General features: G+C 42.9%; 1 protein-coding gene across 2 annotated transcripts in view; it reads right to left on the bottom strand.

Moving 5' to 3' along the window:
• Positions 1-14,048, bottom strand: part of LOC131455266 (anosmin-1) — a 41,514-nt gene extending 27,466 nt beyond the window's left edge. Inside the window, exons 1-2 of one of the 2 annotated variants that reach the window (XM_058622800.1) lie at positions 13,798-14,048; positions 8,218-8,265 (exon numbers count right to left, since the gene is read on the bottom strand). In XM_058622800.1, the coding sequence (XP_058478783.1) occupies positions 8,218-8,265; positions 13,798-14,007 (258 nt within the window). In that variant the 5' untranslated portion in view covers positions 14,008-14,048. The remainder of the gene's footprint in view (positions 1-8,217; positions 8,266-13,797) is intronic. The other variant, XM_058622801.1, reaches the window with a different exon arrangement.
• Positions 14,049-25,562: the final 11,514 nt, after the last annotated feature.

Below are 25,562 nucleotides of genomic sequence, written 5' to 3'. Positions count from 1 at the left end.
TCACATTTCAATGAGAACATAAAAGGTTGCGTGGATAAATGGGAGGGTAATAAAAATATGGTTTATGTATAAGATAATCTTTGTACTAACTAACTACAGACCCACACGGCTTAGAGTGTTGCTCTATTCAAAGACAGCAGTTACACTGCATTTGTTTCCAGTGCTGAAGTCTTGCCTGCACAATGATGACACCTGTTTGAATTTCAGATGATTGACTGCACGTGTGTGTGTGTGTGTGTGTGTGTGTGTGGAAAGTGTGTATCTTCTCTCCTCCATCTCCCTGCAGGCGCAGGCATCCAAACCATACAGAGAGTGAGCATTTTGTGTAAGGGATCCTCGTCATCCCTGTAACTGTGTATCGGTTGTGTCACACTTGTCTTGAGCTGTCTGCTTGAAATATTCTGCAACACCTCATGGCGCAACATATTACAACCCAAAGAATGTGGAGTTGACATACAGGAGTATCAGCAACGCGCACTCTTTGTATTAGAAGTCATTTAAGCAACACAATTTAAGCAAACTGTGTTAATTCCTTCAGACTAAGACGGATACAGACGTATTGAATATCCCTTATACAAGTAATGACATATTTTTTTACAAAATTCCAAGAGTTGTACAGCTCTTGAGAGGACCACGAGCTCTGGACGTTGCCGGTGTCGTAACTCCTTGATATTTACAACCAACTAAAACATTGTAGTATTCCAGCCATTCCTGGGTGAACTGAAATGTATACGGTTCAAGGCTCTACTTTGTCTCCCAAAACCGAGCTCAGAGACAGTGAGTAAGTAACCTAGCAGGTGGTGTCACAGGCATTCTTCAAGCATTACTTTAATTATTAATTTAAATGCAATCGAGGGTGCAGACAACAAAGAGCTGAAAAGGAATAGCTTGGCAGAAAGTGAGAAGAAAAAGAGGAGGAGCAGAAGGGCAGTGCATGAATTATACATTTACTCCACAATCAGAGGTGCCTGCCTTATTTATGAGCAACCAAAAAAAAAAAAAAAAAAGAGCCCACACAGCTCAGCTCGAGTTGTTCTTTGTCTGCTGTGGAATGCAATAGCAGTTCCCTTAATACTTAATGACTCTGAGGTTTCACCCAGACGCCCCACCCCACACACACACACACACACACACACACACACACAGCCACACAATCAGTATGTTTACATGATGTTAGACTAAAAAAAAGTTCTTATTTTGTTAGTGCGACCAAAAGTAGACTTTTGAAAATACATAGATGTAAACATCTGACTGAATTTACACTAAATATTTATTTTAAAGATAATGGTGGATGGATGGTAATTACTTCTGCATATCAACAGTCGCTCTGCACATGCTCCACAGGTGCCAACCCCACCTAGCTTTGACCCATAAATAACAGAAGACGCTGGTAAAAAGAAGATAACAGAGGGAGGGGAAAAGGTGACCAAGCCATGGATGTTAAAAATAATGGAATAGCACGCCATGTCAATGAAAGCTACTGTTGTTATTGCCTGTGACTTAATAGGGCCATCCATGTATGGCGACACAACCGTGCCAAAACTCAGTCGAGCGAAAAACGAGATGGACGAGAGCAGTTTCACGTACATCTACGCGTGTGGAATAATATTTCTCCAGCATTCACATTGTTTTTCGCTCAACTGAGTTTTGACACAGTTGTGTCGCCGTATCCATGAAACATCTAATACTACTGAGCTGGAAGGGCGGCCATATCGCCATCTAGTGCAGTGGTGGCAGACACATCCATTGTCCATTCGTGGTTCAAAGTCCAATTACACTGCGACTTAACTGTGCATGATAACTTAGTGACTGATGCCCCACTTCTCTGTTGAAAGCTCCTTCTCCTAAAGGTCATTCATCATCTAAAGCCCCTCACACTGTTAAAATTAGAAAGTATCTACGGGACTTTTAAACCTTGGTGAAGGCAATTAACACCATCGCCTGACCAGTGTGGGTTTTTTTTTCTGACTGATGACATGAATAATACTGAGCGCTGGATGATGAATGTCCGTCACAGAGGTTGTGCCGGACATGGCACATCACTGGCAAAAAACTAATTAGACAAAGAAGACATTAGTATGTTCAACGAGGTCTAATATCTTCCCACTGATCCTGGTTGGAGCCGAAGCCGATAAAATTGCACACAATTTCCATTTGTGTACGTTTTAACCCAGGATAACAATGTTGTTGTTTTTTAACCAGTGGGAAACTTCTGCAGTGACAAAAATTACAGTGAATGCAACTCGAGCTCCAGTTATCACCTACCCTTGGGTACAGTTTACATTTCATGACAATTAGACTCAACAGGAAGTTTCCATCATGTGGGGTCAGATTGGTGATAAAGAGGCCAGCGGGCCTTTTGCCGTGACGTGGCCTGGGAAAGCCGAACCCTCTGTGATGTTCCTTAAAAAAACCAAAAAATCTTGATCTGCGCTCCAGCACATGATTTACTGTGTTTACTCCCACACCATCACACTGAATAATGTTATGGTGACAGACGCACTGGAGCGGAGATGAGGAGCTGATCACATAATAAAATACTTCCTCTGTGCCAATTGTATTTATTCTAACTGTCCATAAATCGGATTTACGGCATCAATAATGAAGTCACATTTTCCATCCACAGGATGAAAAGTGCATGTCTGTCATGGCTGCGCCAGTCACTGCAGACTGAGCAGACAGTAAACAAGATAAAGGAAGTCAGCCCGGTTGGCTGCGTCTCACTGTGACCACTGACGCTGTCCCAATTGCTCTTCATCTCAAATGAAAAGAGACCTGGAGATTCTGTCTCACTGTAGGCCAACAACATGGAAAACATGACATGCCACAGAGGGGAAGAGCTGTCCTAATCCCAGGCTGCAGTCACATTCCACCCCTATCGCCACTTGTTTATTTGAGTCTCAGAGACACTTGAAATGTACTAATCCTACCTGGACCTCTCTTCAGCTTCCACTAAGAGCTTCTTACACCACTGGTTCCTTTCAGTATCACATTCAGATGGAGAAATACCTTGGATTGACTGCGTGAGGCTGATGTTTGATTTCTCTTTTATGTGCATTTCAAACAAAGGGCTTTATAAACCGGGGCAAACCTGGACAAGTAGGCTGGTAATTGAGTTGTAGATTTACACCGCTGCGGGGAATAAACAACAAAAGTTCCGCAGAGGTTAAGTATAAATGACACTTCTGAAACAGTCAGCCTCAAGTCAAAAGGCTAAGAGCCCGGTCAGTCACTGTGGCTTTGACACACATTCTGCTTTCCCATCGTCCTGAAATTCACTCACACACAAACACAATCTATGGGATTTATCTGCAGGGAATCGCAGCTTTGAGTGGAGCAGCACGGAGCATCACATCAGCTTTTAGATTCTTACATTCTAATCTTGTGATTAGTTCAGTAACAATATATTAACACAGACGACAAATAAAGCCGCGGGATAAAGTCCAGTGTCGGCTTTGGAGTCTGGGAAGGGAAAAGAAGGCCTGGTCAACGAGGCGTGTGCGTCCTTATCTGTGACACTCAGCCAATCCGTCCTCGGATTGAGAATAAATACCTTGGACGACAGCAGATTGTCTCAGTGTGACTGGCCTTTATTGCCGAAAGAGGATTCTGCAGCAGCTTTGCTTTCATTAATCTTTCAAGAAAATTAAATCCCGTCTGACACAGAGAACATGTAAATCAGGCATCTGTGAAAGGTTGATTATCTTCGAGAGTAAGTAAAAAATAAAATGAATGGCTGCCATTAAAAAAGGGCCCTACTGATCAATAAAAGCACAGGTTGGATGTAGGATAGTGAGCATATTTCTTCAAGGACAATTTCCTGGAGTGCTCAGACTTGGATGGCAGTTGATTTGAGCTTTCACTGCCGGAGAAGTCTGAACTGCACGTCTTCGCCTGCTCTCCTGTGGCCAAGTCCTTCTTTTTTTTCTTTTTTTTTGCTGTGGGGGGTTTTCATTCTCTGCCACCCACCATGTGAATAATGAGCTCTACAGATAACAGCCAATGAAGCGACCCCCCCCTCTTTTGCCAATGAAACTTAACAACCATGTCCAGATCAGGTCCTTCCTGCTGGGACTGACCAGCCCTGCCTTACACTCCTCCGCCACCCACACTCACACTAACACTCACACTGCGTCAAACTAGATCAAATAAAGGGGGGGAGAGAAAAAAGCAGCTACTAAGAAGCAACAGGGAGACATCTCCACACGATCTCCACCACCCCCAGATTTCTCTCACATAAGAAAATCAACAATCAAGCAGACTCGGGCTGTTTTTTGTAGTTTGAGCTTCTCAGACTGACAATCCAGACGCTTCCTGCTTGACAGATTGATTTCTAGTCCAGCGTGCTTTGAGGTGTTGGTGCTGGTGATGTGGCAAACACGGGGAGGTGAGACGGACGTCTGGCCTCAACATGACCAAAAGGTGCTTTGAAGTCTTTCTAAGCATTTAACAATCCCCAGTCATGCCCGGCCGTAAAATACCAACCAGCACCCACTTTATCACGTCTTGTCAGTCAGTCTTTCCAAATGCACTAGCCAACCAAACAAAAGCCTTGTAAACTGCGCACACAACAAAGCAGCAAGTGAAAGTGATGTGAAAGTATGCCCTCCTGTTCTTGCTTTTTAATTGAGACCCGAAGAATGGGGTAAGTCTTCTGTGTTGTTTGAAAGGTTTCGGCCCGAGCTCCGAAAGCAAAGTGAACAACTGAGGGGAAACTCTGACTATTTTATTTAGGTGTGAGAAAACGTGGGGGTTGAGGGGGGGGGGGGCTTTGAAAGACACTTTTTTGAATGAGACATACTCGCATTCCAGCGATTGTTATTCAGCCAAAGCGCTCCGAAGGCTTCCAACATGTGAGGACGAAGGCACATAATAATCCAAAAGTGCAAACACTTATTCTTGCGCTGGTATGCGCGGCTCGAGGTGTGATTGGCGCGGAGCGGGCGCTCAAATGCGCCACCTGGGACGTGCGAGACATCTATGAAAGACAAGTGCGCGGTGTTGCGTTACGCTCTGCAAACCCGTAACATAATAAATTGCGGGAACATCGCAGCCTTGTTCATAGAAAATATAAAGTCAACAGCCCGTTTTCAAAAGATGTTATATCACCAGCTGGTGCAGTGTTATTTCTCTTCATTGAGAGATCACTGTGATTCTTTCAGAGTTCAGTCCCAGTGGATGAAAAGTATACTCCTTTTTGAAAATTGTCCATGATAGTCTGCGTGTTTACAAGAGAAATAGTACAAATTCTTCCTCAGAAACTTCAAGTGATGGACACTTTCCAATGCCTCTCAACAGGCCAACATCTCAGACTGGAGTCCTTTCTTTTTCTTTTTTTTTTTTTTCCTTGCCTGAGAGAAGTTTAAATAATGAAGTGTACTGCTTTGTGCTCAGACTGGCATTTAGCTGCCTTCAGTCAATCCTAGTATTTGATTTGGAGCTTGGATCACCCCCGTGGGGAAAGAATACCCTGCTTATACCAAACATTCTCTGACTGTGGAAAGATAGCTGCTTGCCTCTGCACACTCCAGCATGTATATATGCACACAATCTTTTTTTTACACCCTGGAGTTTGTAAAACTTCCATGGAACACATGCAAACTTCTCAAGTGTGTGTGTGTGTGTGTGGGGGGGGGGGGGGGGGGGGGGGGGGGGGCTCTCAACAGTAGGAGGGGCCCTCAACAGTAGGAAGACAAAATGGTAATAGTTTGTGGAAATGCTTGCTTGTCTGTTCTCCTGGCGTCTCCATGCTGAATGGAGTTTGTCTGCAGGTCCAGTGTTATGGCATAATAATGACTCCCAGCTCTCCAAATGCCACCTCGCTCTGCTCGGGAGAGAGAGGGCAAGCGGGTTAATTATCATGACAATGGGGACACTGAGAGCAGGGGGGGGGGGGGCGACTTGGGACACTGCATACGAAGTAACCGCCGTGACTTTGTCATCGCGAAAAGGAGAAGAGTGGGAGTTGTGATTTCCTAAAATGCAGACAGATGGACGGGGTCACAGCATGACTGTCTAAATTATGAGGCGGCCCTTCCACACATTTCTCTTCACAGGCGGGGAGCTCTCATTTGGCCTTTTAACAGAGCTCAGCGTGGACAGGCCTTCTGCCCTGACGCACTCCCAGGGAGCCACTGCCTTTATCTCTCTGTTTGACTGCGTGCTGTTCATAAAGTGAAGAGGCTAATCAATGGCTGTGGAGCTATTCACAGGGAGCCACTGTAGAGCATGGGCCCATTTGGAACAATTGTTAAAGTGGCCACAATGGCTCTGTGTTTTGACACACTAAACACAGGACCTAAGTGTGTACTCAAGCCACTGGTGTGAATGTGAAGTGTGGGGATGTTTGCTACCAAAATATTGACTTCTGGCTTTAAATTAAGCTTCTTTTCCCTTGTGTGCCCGCCTGCATCTTAAGTGACCCGACTACAACCCGAGCATACAATAAAATGAATTAAATTCAGAGAGCCCCCTTAAAGCTGCACGCACGAGCAGAAACGCAGACTGCCACAGTTGCGCAGCAGTAACACAAGCGCGTCATTATTCTCCACATCAAATACAGCCTCGTTTATTTACAGAGGTTAAAGAAACACAAACCGGCGTGCCTGTTACAGCGGGGAGAATAAGAAGTCCATTAAAGAATCTTTGGACATCTGAGTCTCAGCGATGTTAGGTAGTTGATTATGAAAACAGTATGCTGTGCTTAGACTCACAGCCAGCGAAAGCCTTATTCAAACATTAAACTCTGCCGAATGACAGGGGACCGACTAGTGCCAGGAGCCGATGTTGGCCATCACAGTGGAAAGGCAGTTTCACAGCATTATGGAGTAAAACAAAGGAGGTTTGCCTTCCTGCGAGTCTTTTCCACTAAAGTGAAAGATACACACTGGTCACGGTTGATTTACAACACTAACTTTTTAACTCATATTCTGTTTAGGAGACACCCAGACAACCTTGAGTTGACTACGTGTTGCGTTCGTACTCGTTAATTATGGAGTTTAAGAGGTGCCAAAGCACCGTGTTGTGAATCTCGGCCAAGGAGGGCAAGGAAAACAACCTTTACATTTGCACATGTTAGCAGAAAGCACAAAGCACAATAGCTCTGTTGTATCCCAGGCAAATGCAAATAGCCAAGGAAACAATTTGAAAGTCAAAAAAGGGGGAAATTAGAAATCAGGCACAAAGGGTTATTTTGCAAGTCAGTTGATACTGGACACTGATTGTGATTAATATGAACACCTGTTATGTGATGCTAAGCAAGCAACGCAATTAAAAAAAAAAATTCAACCGCTCGTGAATTTCCAATCAATCACCAACACGGCAATTGCAATACTGCGATTTGCCAAAAATGCTCAGCATATATCTCTCCATAATTACACCATCTGTGGACTTTTAAGAGAAATTCAAAAAATAAACACAAAGATTACGTCTAATTTGTCATCACTTGCACATAAAACGCTTCCTGTGTTTTACTCAAACAGAGCTTCGTGAAGGGGAAACCTGTCCTCATGTGAATGTGTTGTATATGTCTCGTTTTAGGTCGCCGCCGGCTAACGGCATCGAACCCGGGTTTTTACGGTCTGTTTGTGAGGAGGTGAGAGCCTTTGACAGCCACAGGAAGTGTTATTCAGAGCGCTCCTTGGGCCAGGCTCTCCTGGCGTATCATCCTGCTTATTTCAGCTCCATAGAATCCTTTCTGACTACACAGTCTATAGGGTACATCTCCGAGGGCCTTGTCAACAGCTCCAGGAGAGTCTGAAGGAATATGTCAGCACCATCTTTTCAGAAGAGCTGTCAACACCAGCTTTGTAACCACCTTCTCTGGGACAGAGCATGAATCACAAACAAGCGCTGCGGGAGGCGATGCGGCCCACTGAAACTCAAAATGAATGAAAGTCCATGGAAAACAATCATACTTTGCTTTTGGAAATTCAAACTCCTTCGATTTCTATTCATCTTTGTTGTTAACTCTACTTAGCTGTGAGCACTGACAATAGAAAATGATTAAGAATGAAAGCAGAGGCAAATTGTAAACGTCGGCCTGAAAAGAAAAGGTTTTCTCTGAATAGTCTCTGTCAATAGCTCTTAAAGTGATTCCTGCAGGCATGACAAAACTAGTCCTGTCGTGACTCGTACAATTTATGTTGTATTATCCCGTAATAATGAGGCAAGTATGTGGCATGTGTCTCATTCATGAAAGAAGTGAAACCACATTACCTTGGAGCACTGCTTGTGATTCTGGCACCACACCAAGGATCCGTTATTCTGGAGGAGAGGAGGGGGGAAAAAAAACAAAAAAAAAACGCATCATCAATCACCAGCGATATAGTTGAAAACATATTTATGACTTCGAGCTCATGAGGCAAACATGTCGCTTTCTCCCCACTCCACTCCCATTACAATTCATCTTCATAGCACTTTCCTTGAGTCACGGCCATTGTGATTAACAATAATGCAAACAGCAGTCAAAATTCAAAGGGTGCCTTTGAGTCGGCGGTGTGTGCTGAGTGAGTGTATGTAACCTAAGCAGGAAAGTGGGGTCAACAGCACCGGAGCCAGGGCAAACCTCTGGTCAGTTTCAGCAGAGCATGGTGACCTCAGCTTCTCTGAGGACCTGTTTGATCTCCTCACAGACGTTCCCCTGAGGTCACCGAGGTGGGAACTGGTGTCAGCACTCCCCTGTAGACGGCAGATACTGCCAATTTCCTCTAATTGCTGTGGAGGTGGCACCCTCTTCAACCCAAAAGAGCCACACATTTGGTCCTAATAAGTGCCTTGGATTTAAATGTCCAGTGAAGGACAAGTAAATGGCCTGTGCAAGTGGTCATTTCCTGAGTTCCATCGGGAGGAAGAATAATGTCGTCATTATGCTGTCGTTCTCTGCAAACAAACTCGACGGCGAGTGCGGGGCTAGTGCTTTGGAATAAATGAGCAGCTCATCAACATGAAAGAGGTGAAATGTTTAAATGTGCTGTAAATCACAAAAGGTAGTGCTGAGGTGAAGGTTTTAAACGTTTTTTGAGTTTTTTTTTTTTTTTACTTTTGGCCACCGACAAGCTTCATAAACCTCCAATCAAAGAATCCAGAGGATACAGTGTAACACAACACGAGGAGTTATTTAAGTGTAGGTTCTTGGCCACAGTTTCTGAGGGTTGTAAAATGAAAGCGTTGCACAGAAAGGAGCTAAAACGTTGTGTACAATGAAGGTCAACCAGGTTAGGTGGGTTCACCACCACAGCTCACAACTGTGACAACAGTGGAATCTTATTAAAGGAATCCAAACCAGTCGGTGACTTAGATGTGAAGTTCAGTTTTTTGGATTTTCTTCACCGCTTCTGTACGAAAGTAATGAAGCTGAGAGACAAAGCCAAACCTTTGGGGTCTGCAGGCAAAAAGTCTGTTTAAGTTCAATGTCAAGTTCAAAGCCTTCTTCCACAATGTAATCCAGAAAAAGAAAAAATTCCCATGAGACCTTATGAGAGAACTTATCATTAAAGGGTTTAATTTGACATCCAGTACCAGTATGTGCTGTGCTTTTAGTGTCAAGGATAATGGTCAAATGGCTTCAAAGGAATTCATGATTGTGTATGGTCATGTCTTCAGAGAATCCCTTTAAGTAAAAACTGCAGATAAGGATGAAAAATATGCGAGTCATTACGGAGAACAGAAATAGTTTTTGTTAACAAATGAAGAGGAAACGAGCACAAACTTTGTCGAGGAGTTTAGTGTGCGTCAGCAGGTTTTCGGTCCTTCTGTGAGAAATTCAACACCTCTCCTCTGTCTGGCTGATTAAAACAGGAATTATTCCTAAAAATAATTTTGTGCATGTCACGTTTTAAAATCCATATAGGTTGTTTTTTTTTAACCTATGAACTGCACAGCCGAGCCAAAACTCTCCGAGCCCTTTTGTGAAACCCCGTAAATTAAAGCTTTGACATTTACACCTGCAGTCAACACCTCTGGATAATTTATACAGATTGTCACAACTCTCGACCACGTCCTAAATCATCGGCCCGGTTTTTGACACCTTCTCTTCGCTCGTCCATCAGCGGTGACAGGGCCCGATCCACAGAGGAGCTAATTTTGCAGCATGACAGCATCCATGTAGCAGAGAAGCTCAGCAGGATGTTGCCCCAGCTGTCCAAGCCTGACCCGACCATGTCAGGGACCAACGGGGGAATAATTATAGGTCAGCACTTCATCCCTCTGACTCACCATGACATTCCTCTGCAGTCTGAACATTATGCAGCGCTGAGGACTGTCAAGGACTCCGGTGAGTGAATGCTTTCCAGATATCCTCCTGTGTGACTGGGGTCTATGAATGTGCGGCTAACTCGCTGCTTTTGTTGGTGACACTGGTGGAGTCATGTAAACAGGAGGTTTATCACAGAGGTACATTTTGGTTGGTGTCAGCTGAAAAGTCAGAGCAGGTGGCCAGGGGCGTGTTGTATTGTCTAGACAACAGAGAGGAGCGTAGACAAAACCCCCTTTTATCTTTATCTCTGAGGGTAGAATTCCACCTTTTCAAAGTGGAAGTCTCGCTTTTGAATCAAACGGATCTCGGTTTACATTGGAGAAGTGTTTTTAAAGGTCCATCTAATCCTGCCTATATACTGGCGGATGGAAAACTAGTGGAAAATGTCGCCGCACTATGAGCCCTTGTACCCTTTTGGCCGAGTCTGACTAGAGATAGGACTTCAAAAGACGGACTGTTGTCTCTGTGTGTCCTTTAACTGCTCACGGATCCTCAGGCAACCACCAAAATAACTTCTCCTTAAGGGCACATGTGCAGCACCGAAATAAGGGGCCTCAAGATTAAGGTTTCGGGTTGAGTGGATTTAAAGGCTGTGGTCATTGTGCTCATCAATTATTCAGTTTATATGAATAATTTGACAGGGGCTCTGAAAATGAGCTAATGAGCTAAGCTCAGATCCAATAGTAAGATAAAAGGGGATGTGAGAAATCGCTAACAGCTCAGGTATAAAGTTGTCTCCACACGGGAATGAACGCCGTTTGTCAAATGAGGTAGCTTGAGGTGTTGCAGCACTGTGGGGGGGGGGGGGGGGGGGCTGAGATTTACCGACCTGACTGTCATGGTGAGCATTTACAGAGAGTTAAGGCCGAGCGACATAGACTTCTATTCATTCACTGTCTTCACCAGTGAAAAACTCCACACATGAGACATGCCCTGGCTGAAGCTTGATTCCACCACAGGTTATTTAATATCAAAGGCGAAAAACAAGGGGACACGGAAAAACTACTTTCCAATGTTTTCTCTTCCCCCCCCTCGCCCCCCCCCCCCCCCATCACAAATCTCTCAAGTAAGATGCTTAGTTTTTTTTTTACTGAGCAGCACATTAGAAATGAATGACTGGATTTAAAGTGTTAGATTTTTATTGCTCTGAACGCAATAACAAGACCTCATGGACACACCTTGCTTTTGGCTTCACAGGTCCGCACATAAATAATCCACTACAAGGCTGATGCTTTCTGAATACACAATTACACCGAGTTCCCAACTCGCTCTTAATATTATAGAGTGTCCGAGGCTAATATTTATGGTTGGGTGTTCCCCTCTTGTCTATTATACTAGGGTGACAAGTTCCCCCAATGTGGAGTAAAATGTCAATAAATCTGTATTTGGAAATACTATTACATCAATAAATCTGCAGAAGCTATAAATCTTGCAACCAAAGGTCTACCCATGTGTATCCCCAAGTCCCTGGCTCCAGGACTGTTTCCATTTCACACCAATTCACACTCGCGACAATTAAAACAAGACTCTGATTTGTCCTCTGATGCAGACAAATAGAAAGGCAAAGGCGCGTGAGCGTTCATCACTCCAGCGTGTCAAATTAAAGTTCAGATGAAAAACAGCGCGTTAGATTCCCAGCTACAAAATATGTTACTGCCTCTCGTACCATAACCAACACAAGCACTGGTTGATACTGACTGCTAGGTATTGAGCAGAACAGTAGGCAAAAATCACAGGTTTGACAAACAGCCCAGGCATTTATATTCCATTTAAGTGGAAGGTCTTGTTTGTCTTGCCTTTCCTATCGGGTATTGAATGTCCCCCGAAGGATGTCCCCTGAATTAAAAGGTCTGTCATCTCAGTCATTGGAGTGGAGCTCTGAGCTGCCTGTTGGCCCCTCGCTGTAACACGATCTGGCAGAGAGGCACATCCACCTGTAGTGCTGACTGAGCATGTGCTCCAGTGTTGTAGCAACAGCGCATTAGAGCTTATCACATTTAGCACAACTGGGAGCCAGCAGTTAGCAGGAAGGTGACCTCGGCGGAGCAGCGTCCATAGCTCAGTGTGCATCCTCTGCATGCCTATGAGGTGTGATGCTGGCATTTATTGGCAGGGCCAGGGGGTAGGGGGCAGGAGGGAGGGGGGGTTAGGAGAGCCATATGTTTTTGCAGCTGACCAGATCAGATATCTCCCCCCCCCCCCCCATTTTCACCTGAAAGGACTGAGGAGAACACAGTGCATAACACTGTCCTTACACATTATCAACCATTACCTTCTATTCTGAGACACACAAGCGCAAACTCTGCTTATCACTTTTCATAAAAATGCCCCCGCAGAGAGAGGAGAGCACATCCCTCTGATTTTCTCTTCACTAAACACGGCTGTCTAAGAACACGAGGCTCTGCAGTCAATTATATCAACTGTTGTTCATTAGGACTTGAGACATCACCAGTTGTCATCTCCTATTTGGGACGTTCATTTTTTTGGTTATCTGGATTCTTCTTCCTTGTGTATGGCCCCCAAATTAAATTGCAAGAATTGACCGCCTCGGGTCTCTGTGTTTCATGGAGGAGCAGCACTGAGAACCACTGCACTCGATCAATAAGGGCTTTCAAAGTAAAGTTAATTGGGGACAGGGAAACAATAAATGCACTCTGTTGATTCACGAGGCCCAATTACAAATTCACCTTGCCGCACAAACGTTTCCCCAACAATTAAAGGGATTAATTCATTAATGCACCTTTTGAGAGAGAGGAGCCTTGCAAATGGAAATGAAGTCGAGTACAAAGGCGGTCACCAGACAGATAGCTGGTGGGAAGAAATAAAAAGAAGCAAAGAGGAGAGGGATCAGTGACCGGTCCTTTTCTCTGGAGTCCTGAGAGAGAACAGTGTGTCCAGCGGAGGATGAAAAACAACTTCTGACACCACACATACCAAATCAACCAAGGAATACACCTAATTTATAGCAGCTCTTAATGCACTGCAACACAATCTGCTTGGTGGGGGGGGGGGCAGGCGTGTCTAATTTCTACTATGATGGCAGTGATTTCTCTCATGACAGAGGATGACAATACCTCTAAGAATAAATGAAAATATAGAAATAGAGTAGTAACACAAGTTAAGTCCATCACATGTGTAAAAATTAGGGGGGAAAAAAGCAGTGATCAGCCAGTTATGAATGGAAACTATCCTCAGTAAGAGCCACTCGTCAAGTACCAGCCTCAAACACACTGCAGTGTTAATCAGATCTACATTAAAGGGTGTCACTGTAGTCTGCGACCACTATCACGTTCACACTGTACAGTATGAGACAAGTTCGCAGGCAGATCTTTAATATCAAGATGCTTAAAGCTGCAACTGGTGTTCATTTCTGACAGAAACAGATTAGACTTATGCTGTATGTGTATAAGTACAAGCATCGACTGTAATAACAATAATCATAATAATAATAACAATATGATACTTCGCACTTATAATAATATTAAGAATATTAATAACCCTTTTATTCAGTGTTTTGGACTGGTGAACACATGCTCTCGTACCTGAGAGTGCTTGAAAAAGGCAGAGATGCGAGTAATGTGCAGACTGAGGCATCTCGAGGCGCATCTTGCTCGGTAAATGCTGCCGGTGAAGAAAGAGTCGTCCTGCTTCCTCGCGCTCACACTTCCCGGGCTCCGCATCGCCGTAATCCACAAACACAGAGTCACACACGCGCTCAGTCGCCCAGAAAACATCGTCCCGCCGCTGTGCATTTAATCCCCTCCACGGATCGGACACTACTGAGTGCAGGCTCCGCCGGAGAAACTAAAGAAACTTCAATTATACACTCGGGGAGGAGTCAGGAGGCGCACGTGCGCTGTGATTGGAGGATGCCGCGGTGACTGACAGCCACGAGAAGCGTTAAAGCAGGTAGACTGCTGCTTCTCTGACACTGATGCTTCCTGTAGAGTTTGCCTCAAATAGTAATGAAACAATTATTCATTTGTTTTTTTTTAATTGTGGTGGAAACAAACCTGGGTTTTCACTTCAATCAGGAGAGAGCAGTGTATGACAATAATGTGATGATGATGATGATGAAGTTATTTTGAGTCTTTAACACTTTCATTGGAGAGATACTTGGACATGGTGATGATTTGGAGGCTGAGGACTGTTGGATCTGATGATGCTCCCAGGACTGCGCGGTGATGGAGAGGTGGAGGGTTTATGTGTTACAGCAGCATGAATGTCCTAAAGCAGGAGGACACCAACATATTTTAAAAGGACAGCACGAAGGTGATGGTGTGTTGCTGCTCACGAACAGCTCATCGCTCAAGTGACAGCCACAAAAACAAGCATTGACAAGTGTACATGCATGCATTAAGGAGATAGAAGGAATAATAAATAATAATACTGCAAGCAAAACAAGCAGAGGGAGTTTTCCTGACCAAAAATGATGCTGGAGCGCCATTTAGAGAAAGATTCAAGAGTCAAAACAGACGCTTTAGTGGTTTAGGATTACACATCCTTATGATTGGTCGGCTCCCCTGTGATCAATTAAAGTAAGAATGTCTGAATCTGATTTAATGCCCTTAGTTTTCAAACTCTGTACCTCTGCTTTGAAACCTCCCTGCAGATTGACTGAAGACATTACACACCTGTTTCCACACTAAAGCAGACTTGCAGGGACAAGTTGCTCATATACACTCTACTGTAAAATTACCCATAGGGACACATAAGATGCAGATTTGAGCCTTTTTATATGATTTAATCACGCATTTGCCACACCCTCATTATGCATTTATATTGATATTTAGGCAATTTATTCTTTTATTGTCCATAAAATCTCCCAATAAAATCCCACATCATGCACAATGGACAGCAAACATGTACCTAGTTGTTCCCAAAAGGTTAGATCCTCTGCTGTCTACTGATGACATCGAAGCTCTCTTATATGGCCACGGTGGTGAGGCTTGCCAACATCCCAGGGAAGCCCTTTCCCTTTAGCCCTAATCTTCCAGTTTAACGGTAGCTTGGAAAAACAACTCTGCATGGAAAACTATTAAAACCATCCGGACTAAATTCCTCACGATGGACTCCCAACTTCTGGCATCAGTCTGTAGCCTCAGGTGTGGAGAAAATATGACATGTAGGAAAAGCCTGAAATCCTTATTGGAGTTAAGGAGTGAGTACTTAATTAGGAAGTGCCCTCAAGGATTTACAAGACACTCCTGCTTTTGTCAGCTCATGCAGTACTTCCATGAACCCCATTACAGCAGCAGCATAATGGAGTTTAATAGGTGTTGCTGTTTAACTGTACTGGGGGGGGGGGGGTGTAAGCGGGGTGAACTCACGCTTACACACCATCATTAGATTTGGCTTAAGTCACCATTTTGCCTTGGGCAAATTACACATTGCTCCAAAGTGCTTCACCTGTGCCTCACTACTGAAACAGTAATACAGTATATGCCTATATTAGTGCGTCCTAAGCAACAGGATGTGGATCATGAAATCCGTCAACAAATTAATTGATTTTGTTCAGTGAGTATAAGCGCAACTCAATAATAAGAGAACGGGTCTGATGGGAATTTGCAAAGATACCATACACAAATCACCTCACAGCTCTCTAATCAAAAGATGGATGTGCGTTCATTTCCCTGGTGGTCTCAGACATACAATGTAACTTGGGGTGAGAGTTCCCTTGCTACTCTTAAAATATTTAAACACGGATGTCTGTGTACCTTAAAAACAGCGTAATGGCTTAATTTGGTGGGCTTATTACAGCCATGTGTGGTGTGCGTGGGGGTTGGGCAGGCGGGTTTATAGTGTGCAGTGAGTGAAACGCACTGTCTGTGTGCGGTCCTGATGTCTCCTGCTGCAGCCGGTGGGACACGTATCCCTCTGACGCCATGCTTTCATTGACTGGGGAAGGCCTCTGCTGATGGAGAGCTCAGTAATCAAAAGAGAGAGCAATTGTCTGACTGGATTTCACCTCTAACTCAACACCACGGCATCGATTCACGCCTTTATTTACAGTGCAGTCTCCATTGGAAACGTGTGTTTACCTTCATAAATAGAAATAATTCATGTGGATAAACTCGAGGCCATAAAACATGCACATAGCACATTGTTCAATGCAGGTTTTTACCTGCAAGGCGGTCACGTGCCCAAGTCTAGTTCCTCAAAACTGTCCTTTAAAGTTCAGTCACCTCTGTAAGGCACAGAAACGCAAGTCTCCGCCACATGATCTGACAGAGGGCATCTCAGAAGATAACACTGCAGTATCAGTTTTCAGCCTGCATATGCTCCCCCCGGAGAAGAATGTGCACGTCGATCAAACACTTGACTCGCCGCTGATGCTTTAAGGCGCAGGTGGACATTATTGTTCACGTCTTTGATGACGGAGCCCACCGGATCAGAGATGACAAGAGAGAAGATTAGCTTAGGGAGATAAAAGCAAGCAGGTGTTTACTTACATTTGTGTGAATTTTTTTTTTTTTGCATGACTTAAACATTATTATTCTCCATATGTTTTTCCAGGAAACGTTTAAACATTAACAAATATCCACTATATTCAAACCTCTTTTCATGATTAAGCTCCACACGACTCCAGCACTGCATACAGGAAGTGATTTGTTTTATTTCAAGACAGAGGCAAGGTGAGGCCGTTGCGTTTGACTGAAAACACAAAGAAAAGCCCCAACAAGTGAATTATTCTGCTGAGTAAATGTGTTCATTGGTTGACAGGACAACGCTTGATAAAACACACAAAGACACACACTAACCCTAACCCTTACCCTAACCCTGAGTCAGGTCTGATAGTATTACTTCGTCACGTCACACAAACAATATCACACCCTTACTGTACACAAAGACCAAACTAACAACAAAAACAACACACAGCAGTTTTAATAAAGAGCTAAAGAGAATTTTTATTTCAGTTGGTGCTGCGTATTGTTTAAAGAGGTTCAAAATCCCTCCCTAAAAGCATGTGAAGTCGCGAATAAAGCAGACAGCAAGTTCAAAGACCTCCCATGCGATGACAGCACAAACTGTGAGCGTATAATTCCACCGCAGATGACATTATCACCCTTTTGCACACACTGTGAAGGAGCACAATCACATTTCTCGATGTTATAAATGGCCCCAAGCTGAACGGCAACCAGCTAAACAAAAACACATGCAATCCGTCCCCGAGAGCAGGCTACCACAATGACATCATTTTAACAGTTATCATCGGCAGAAACGTCGAGTCAAGTACAGGGAGAGAAAAACACCAAAAACTCAGCCAAGTCAATACTCGCAGAGCGCTTGATTTAACACCTTTCATCCGGTGCCAAGTTAACAGAGGCCGTCGCTGTTCTTGAAGTATCGCAGAAAAGGAGATCAATTTAAACAATTAGTTTTGTTTATTGATCCTCTGTGCACCCATTAACAACTCAGTCAAGCGAGCATGTTGTGGCAGGACACAGTTTCACTCACGGGCTCGGGAATGAAGACGGAATAATAAGCTCAGGCAGTGTCACGTCCCTGACATTTCATTGGCGATAGCAGGAGAACGTTAAATTTAATTGCAGGTTAATTTCCCATAATCTTCTCCAGTTCTCCGTCCCAGTGGCAGATTTATTTAGTGTTGATATGTGAGCTACAGAACAGAAAGAATGTAAAAATAAATGCTGTGTGCGTCACGTGGAGGTGAGAGAAGAGCTCAAATTGATTTACAGCATTCTTTATCATTTGAAACGCAGGCGATGCGTTGTTTTTGACCTCTGTCACTTCATTTTAATTTTAGGAATAGTTGTATGGAGCTGTAGTGTTCATATTAGTTATGTATTAAGAAGGTCAAGGTGAAACATCTTCAACCTAACTCAAGCTAGTCCAGTTGTCCACAGCTAACTCCTGAAGATGACCTGGACAAACCTTCACAGACACATGCAGTGCTTCATCTCCTTTCTTCATTTCTATACATAATTGTGTGTGTGTATTTGTTTATCTTACATGTTTGAAATTAAGTGGGTTAAAAAAACAACGTCATTTTGAAGTGCTGCTTTTTTTTTAGCCTGTGGCGCTTCACTGCTATATACTTTCAGGTGAATTATCAGCCGTCTTGAAACTGATGAAATATAGTGTGTATGTTATTCTTTCACTTGGATATAGTATGTTTTTCTTTAAATAGACTGAACTGAGCTGCATGGCCACTCTTAGGTCTATTCATGATTCCACAACTGTTCACCCCTGGTGTGTTCACAAGAATGTCTAAAATTCCCCAGTAAAAATATTTGTCTTGTGTATGTGGTTGGAAAAAATCTGCTTGGTGTGGAGAACTCCTAAATAGATGCCTGCGTAAAAATATTTTCCCTCTCTTTCATGAATCATGACATCCCAAAACAATGCAGCGTTGTGCAATGGTGAGAGGGGAGGGGGGGGAGACAGCTCAGTACAAGCTGTTATTCACATATAAACCACCCAGTCAGAGATGTAGTCACATGTTGCTCTCCGTTTAGACAGTGACGGTTGACTGACACCTCAGTGTCCCTCAGCGGTCATTAACAGGCTGGATGGGAAAAATGCAGCTTCTTTTTTCATTTTTTTTTTTACAAAATGTGTGTGTTATTATTTTTATTTTTTTTTGTTTTTTAGATTTGATTTGATAAATAACAAAAAGGAGATTTGGCAAACATGCTAATGAACCCACAATGGGCTGAACCCATGCAATCACACTGAGAAGAATCTCATTTTTTATATTTTTGTGTATTGTAGTGCCTTCAAACCACTAGATGGCAATGTGTCCATAGATACAGTGTGGTGCAGCTCGCTCTCTCCCTCTCCCTCTCTCTCCCTCCCTCTCTCTCTCTATCACAAGATTTTCCAAGAGATGATCCAGCATTACCATCCAACAAAGGAGAATTTAAAAGGGGGGATTTTTTTTCTCCCCTCCTCTCATCTTAAACAAACAATTATCAGATATGACAGGAAATGGAACATATTCTGAAATTCAAAGTAATCTCCCTTTCTCTTTGTCTGTCACTATTATGTGCGCTCACACATCGATGCAAATTCAAACGCTTTTACACACACTTTGACACGCGCTCACAGCTCTCCGACACCGTGGCGGGATTTATCTGCATTTGTTAACCTCATTTGGTAGGGAAATGTTAACAGGTGTAATGTCGTGAATCGTTTTGCTTTACATATCAGATCATGGGGGTGCTTGACATCCTATGAATGACTTCAATGCTGGCCGTGTGATAATAATAACACCATTTGGTCTTTCCTGATGGTTATATCAAATGTTTATCATCCAGGCTTCTCTTCTGTGTCATCATCCTCTCAGCCATATTTAAATGTTGCTGTCTGAACCTGTAGTTGTGGAGAGTGATTATGAAGCGTGGCATATCACGGTAATAATGCTGTGTGTAGCTCGGTTTAGGCCCATTAGACAGCATTATGTTGCTATGACAAAGCAGAAGGCTGAAGTCAGTGAGCCACTGCAGCAGACATGTCCATCCCCCAGCCTCCAGCTAAATAGTATGTGTCACTGGGAGATCACAGCTCCCGTGAGACTCTCCTGGCTGGATACATACAGTACAGAAGGAATTTTAAACTGCCCTTGGGTTGTAGGCTGAAAGCTGACCCCACCCTATTTTTCCAGGAAAACAGCTAGGTTTTCTATATTGACTCATCACTAACTAAAGAAAAAAAAAAAAGGAAATGGAAAAATCTTTACGATAAGGTGTATTGTCATATTTTAAGTTGATCTTTCTAAATTCATTCTAAACATGTAGGTGTTGTTAATTGAAATAACTGGTTTAATACATCGCGATGAATATTTCCCATAAAGGGAAGGATCTTTATTGTCATTAAACAACCAAAACTGCTAACCATTAAGCCGCCGTGCCACCTTTAAGAATCGCTTCTCAAGATTTGTGCCTGTGCAAAAATGGGGGGTTATGTAGGAAAGGACATTTATACTTGCAGCCAAGAGACAATGCCATTTTCTTTAAGAGATTAAAACCAAACAAGATATTATGCATGTCAATTAGGGGTGGTACAAAGCCATGATTAATTCATGCCAATTCTCGATCTCTTTTTTTTTTGGTTTGTTTTTCCTTCTTTTATCACAGAACGCTATGCAATTGCCAGCTCAGGATAATTGGTTTTATGCCATGACCAATTTAAATTTAAAATTTGTATTTCTAAAGATAGGCTTCATGGTGTCTTGATTGATGAGTTTTAAAATTCGGGGCGCTGACTTTGTTGTCTTTGTCAACACTAGCTGCTTCACCCTGTTTCAAGTCTGCCACCGAAACTAGGCAAAGGTGCGACATACTGTATTTATCGCGCTCGAGTGTTGGCATACTACCAGACAAGCTGTTTAAAATACAAACGTTTATGAATTGATGTTTTATTTAAAACCCTAGTTCGATGTTTAACATCCACTGAAGATTCAAAAACAGTGAAACTGAGGAAAGACATGGCTGCGTCTACAGATTAAGAGGGAATTTCAAAACTGTGTAACTAAAAGATTTAAATGTCACTGCGAAAAAAAAAGAAAGAATTGTCACTGACTGCCATTGTGCTGGAGGACAAGGAGGAGGAGGAAAGGGAAGGCAGCCCTGCTGGATGCCCAGGTCACCAACCCTTGACCTCTGTCCTCGACCCTTGAATCTCTGACATCTGTCTGATTTTCCCGCCTTCTGCCCCTCCCCCTCTCCTGTCAAAGGAATTTTATTTTGGTGGTGGTGGTGGGGGGGCAGTGGCTTCCTACAGTGGCATGCATTTTTTAAATACTCAGAAGCTCTTTTAGACAAGGTCAGGTTGTGATATTTTAACAGCAGAGGCTCACATATTTGTCTTTTTTCATCACACCTCCACTTCAGCAACTGCTTAATGTACGTTTTGCTTGTTTAAAGGTGGATCATTTGCACCCGAAATTATTATTATTATTTCTTTTTTTGGTCCTTCCAATGATCTGCTTGGATTTTGTCTCAGAAATAGGTCTGTAGGTTATGACATAACAGTGTTTTACAGCCTCCTGCATCTCTAGCTGGTGTAGATGGCTGCAGAGGGGGAGGGGAGGAAGGAGTAGTGGGGGAGGTGTTGTGAACAGTGAGTACACAATGCTCGCCTTTTCTCTCTAATGCCACGTGCTCCTATGTGCGCACACACATGCACACGTACACACACACACACAGGTTTCTGCTGTTATTCTTCTTAGAACACTGTGTAGACTGGCATTCATATGAACAGCCTAAATAAAGCGTTATTCCTAACCGTAACCATAGTTAATGCCTGTAGCCATAATCGGAACATAATCACAAATTCAAATCGTAGCCTTAAACTCAACCAGTTTCTCAGTAATGAGGTTCTGCTTCAATATGACCTGGTTTTGGAAACAAAAAAAGGCAACTAATAGAAGAACACACACACACACACACACACTGTATTTATAATGAATCCTTTTTTCCAGTGTGAGTGTGATGGCCCAGCCCCCATGCTTATACTGCCATACACTTTACAGTGTAAATAAAGCAGCAGGGCTTAGGGGACTAAATCCAATATGTCAGTGGACACCCAGGCACAATGAGGAATTGATACCCTATTGGACATCCCCCTGCTACAGTCTGAGCTTTCCCCGCTCTTCCCGGCCTCATAACGCCACAACAAGAGTCGTGTGACTCACAGCACCCTTCCCCCACCCGTACATATTACCACTGCTCCTCAGTGCTGTCTAGAAAGGTCATGTGACCCTCATCGGCTTCCCGGCTTGGGGGAGGGGAAGCAGATTGAACCTGTTCTTTGTTAGGAGGTCAGACCCAGCTCTATGGCAGGAAGCACTCTTACCGTACACCATGTATTAGAAGTGCAAGGCGATGTGAAGCAGTGGAGGAGATTTGGAGCATTTGAGTTTAGTGTCAGTGATCATTTGACAAATGCAAAGTCAGCGGTCTTACAATGACAAGAGATAAGGAGGAACGTTAAAGACAAATATTTTTAAGTGTGGCTTGTTTTGTTTTTTATTAGCCTTTAACATATATAGTTGAAGTGTGTAACATTTAGGAGGATGCAAAATGTGTTTGTGAGGGGAACTATATACTTTTTATAGCCTTGTTATGTGCTTATGTGCTTTACAGAGGCAGCCCAAACAAACAACCCAGCCAGAGCATGCATTTTGCACTATATTGAAATCCACTCCAGTCTTATCATTAGATGTCACTATTTCTTGTATACTGGATCTTTAACACACATTAACATTATGGCACTTTTCCACTATACAGTTGTAGCATGGCTCTACTCTAGGTTTTTGCTTTTCCATTAGGGACAATTCCTTGTACCTGGTACGTTTCTTAGTACCTGCTCTGGCGAGGTTCCAAGTGAGCTGAGCCAATATTAAATGTGATGTCAACGACTGCCAGTCACTGATGGGTCAGAGAGTGTCGTCACTGGAAGAGTCGTGAGCGTGTCGTCCGACCCAGGAATCAAACCGGACAATTCCAAACTGTAGCTCTGTTAAAAAAGACCTCCAAATCCTGAAAACATTCACTAATCTTCAACCTTTAGCGAACTAGCGAAAGTACTGAACTAATCTTTTTAATTAACTGATTCTAATGATTCAGTGCACCGAAAACAACTGCTTTGCTCGTCACTAGTTAGTGTGTGTATAAAACAACGTGCAGCCAAGCCGAGCTGTGCTACAACTGTATAGTGGAAAAGCGCCCTTAGTATTGTTGCAACAAGTCTTTATTCAAGTAAATGGAAAATAATAATAATCAGACATATAATTATTCAGAATTTTCACAACACAGTCTGGAACAGACTATAATCTTCGGCAGTTTGCAGCTTTTAACTGCGATGGTGATGAGAATCAGCACTTCGAAAATTCCAGTGCACGGTTATTTTCAAGGGAAAAAGTGGAATGCTCCAGCTGCGTGGGGGTGAGGAGGAGCAGCTGTATGAAATTCAGGTATCCATTTCAACTAGGATATTATAATTGGGTTAAGATGGGCCTTGAATAAAAAAAAAAAGCTGCTTTTATTTGAAAGTGAACATGATGCTCAGTTATTCACCTTATTTCTTTGTGTCTCCTGGTCTGGGTCAGGGTGTAATTGTTACAGTTTTTACAGTGTCATCCTCTGAAAGGCAGAAACACTGACCCTCTGGGTTAAACTGCTAATATCGTGTTGCCTTGTTATTTTAAGAATTAGGTCAGAATCCTTGACTGCAATTTATAAGGAACCGTTCAGCACTACAATGTGAGACAAACACCAGATCACATGTGTAAGTGAAAATGTAATTTGAGGGCAATTTCTCCTACTGACCTGAATTATTATTCAACATCCTTGACAGTGTGTGCATCTTCCTGCACTCTAACAACTGAGAAACTGGAACACCAATAATGCACAGCATCACAGCACCCTGCAGCAAAGCAACCAACAAAGGACTGATTGAGAAACATGCAGTGAGCACCAAAACACAGATGGGTTATATATACTATACACGGCCAGATGTGTGAACTCAGCCAAATTTCTAACTTTTCATTTTTTTGGGAAATGACATGGCTCAGTTCCTCGCTGAAATCTAAATGACAATTTGCTGTCAGGCAAGGGCTGTGAAACAGCTATTTGGCAGAGCGGTAAGCTGAGCTCATATGTATCTGCTCGCATCAAATATGGATTGCTCCAGAGAACAGCTTGGACAGGACACTCGCTGTAGCATATGGTCCCACAACATCTGCACATCAGAGACTGGCTGGATGACATCTGCGTGTTCTCTGGGAACTGTTTTCATTCCATTTATTTCATTCTCTCTTTCAAACTGTAATACCAAGCTTGCATTCCTCAATGCAATACCCTCTGGAAACGTTGGTCCTTTAGTGATGACCTTACACTGTAAAATTCAGATATGTAAGTTCTCATTTAACAAATACAAATACATGATTTAATGCAATTGAATGAATGAAAAGAAAATGCTATTCCCATATTGTTGTGGGGGTGCAAATAAGTCCTTTTGTACAGATCAAACGCATGGCCAATGTTTTGTTTGTTGTTATGTATCTAATTTTATCAATTTCACATGAACGGCACAGACGGGATGGAGGACAATTTCAAAGGCCAAGTTAAGATGACATTGTTTTCTTCTGCAACACGTCAGAATCAAATAACTGCAAACTGCAGATAACAAAAGCGACCCACAGTCATCATGTTGTCTCACTGAGAAGATTAAGGCACTAAACCATAGTGGTATGTAGCACCATTAGGGATCTTCTGTGCAGTAGCCGACAGGGCCAGTGGCTTTTATTTGGCCATTAAAGTTACTTTGCACATGGTTCAGGAAAGGTTGGCTCTGTTCCTAAGTGCCCGGAGTGTGTGGACTTTGAGATAGTGAGGAGGTAAAGAAACAGATTATAACACTCCACCTTACTGTATGAAGCAATACCACTGCAATTATGTCCGCAGTGTTATCAACAGCACCACATACTACTATAGGTTAGTCCATATCAGAACCATGAAACACATGGCTTTAGAAGTAAAGATTACAGTTTAGTGTCACCTGTTAACTGCAAAAAAACAACGTAAAGGTCCCCTGTCCCTGAGACATCTTCAAATATCTATAATCTGTATTATATTTAAAAAAAAAAAAAAACAAAACAGGGAAATGTTAGTCACTTTGTATTTCGTGTGTAGGATACCCATTTTTCATGTGAAAAATTAACAAAGAAACCATTTCTATTTCTTTCTATTTTTCTTCCCACATTTGAATTTATTCTACAGAACTTACAGTATTTATACATTTTCAGCTGAAGCAGCAGCAGCTTTAGCACAGGAATATCTGCGCGCGCATTTATTGCCGTGTGTACGGTAGCCAAAGGAATGTGTCACTCCAGTGTAGAGCCGTAATGATGTCAACTTGTTATTTACTTTCCAAATCTGAATGACTGAGCAAGGCGAAAGGAGAATTAATCAACCGCTGTGTGACCAGGCAGGCGAAAAATAGCCAGAGTGAGTGAGTGAGTGTGTGTGGTGGGGGGAGGGGAAGTGGCTCAAGAGGCACAGATAGGAAACATGCACCACTGTAGTCTGTGAAAGTGAGTCCACTGCTCACACTGAAGCACAGATATCAAAGTAGTATTAGTCATGGTGTTTTCCACAATCAGCACTATCAATAATTCAACGTTAATGCGGGGCTAAGATTAGTTAGCATAGAGAATATTAGCATACAATAGCCCCAGGTTTCAGGCGAGACCATATATTTGTCTCTTTGTGTACAAATAATATTTAATTAAAAAATAAATAAATGATATTTACATAATTAGATGCAGCATTCGTAGATA

The sequence above is a fragment of the Solea solea genome, chromosome 2 (genome assembly GCF_958295425.1).
Source record: "Solea solea chromosome 2, fSolSol10.1, whole genome shotgun sequence".
NCBI lineage: Eukaryota > Metazoa > Chordata > Actinopteri > Pleuronectiformes > Soleidae > Solea > Solea solea.
Note: the sequence above shows the minus strand (reverse complement) of the source record. Positions and strands in the feature narration are given on the sequence as shown.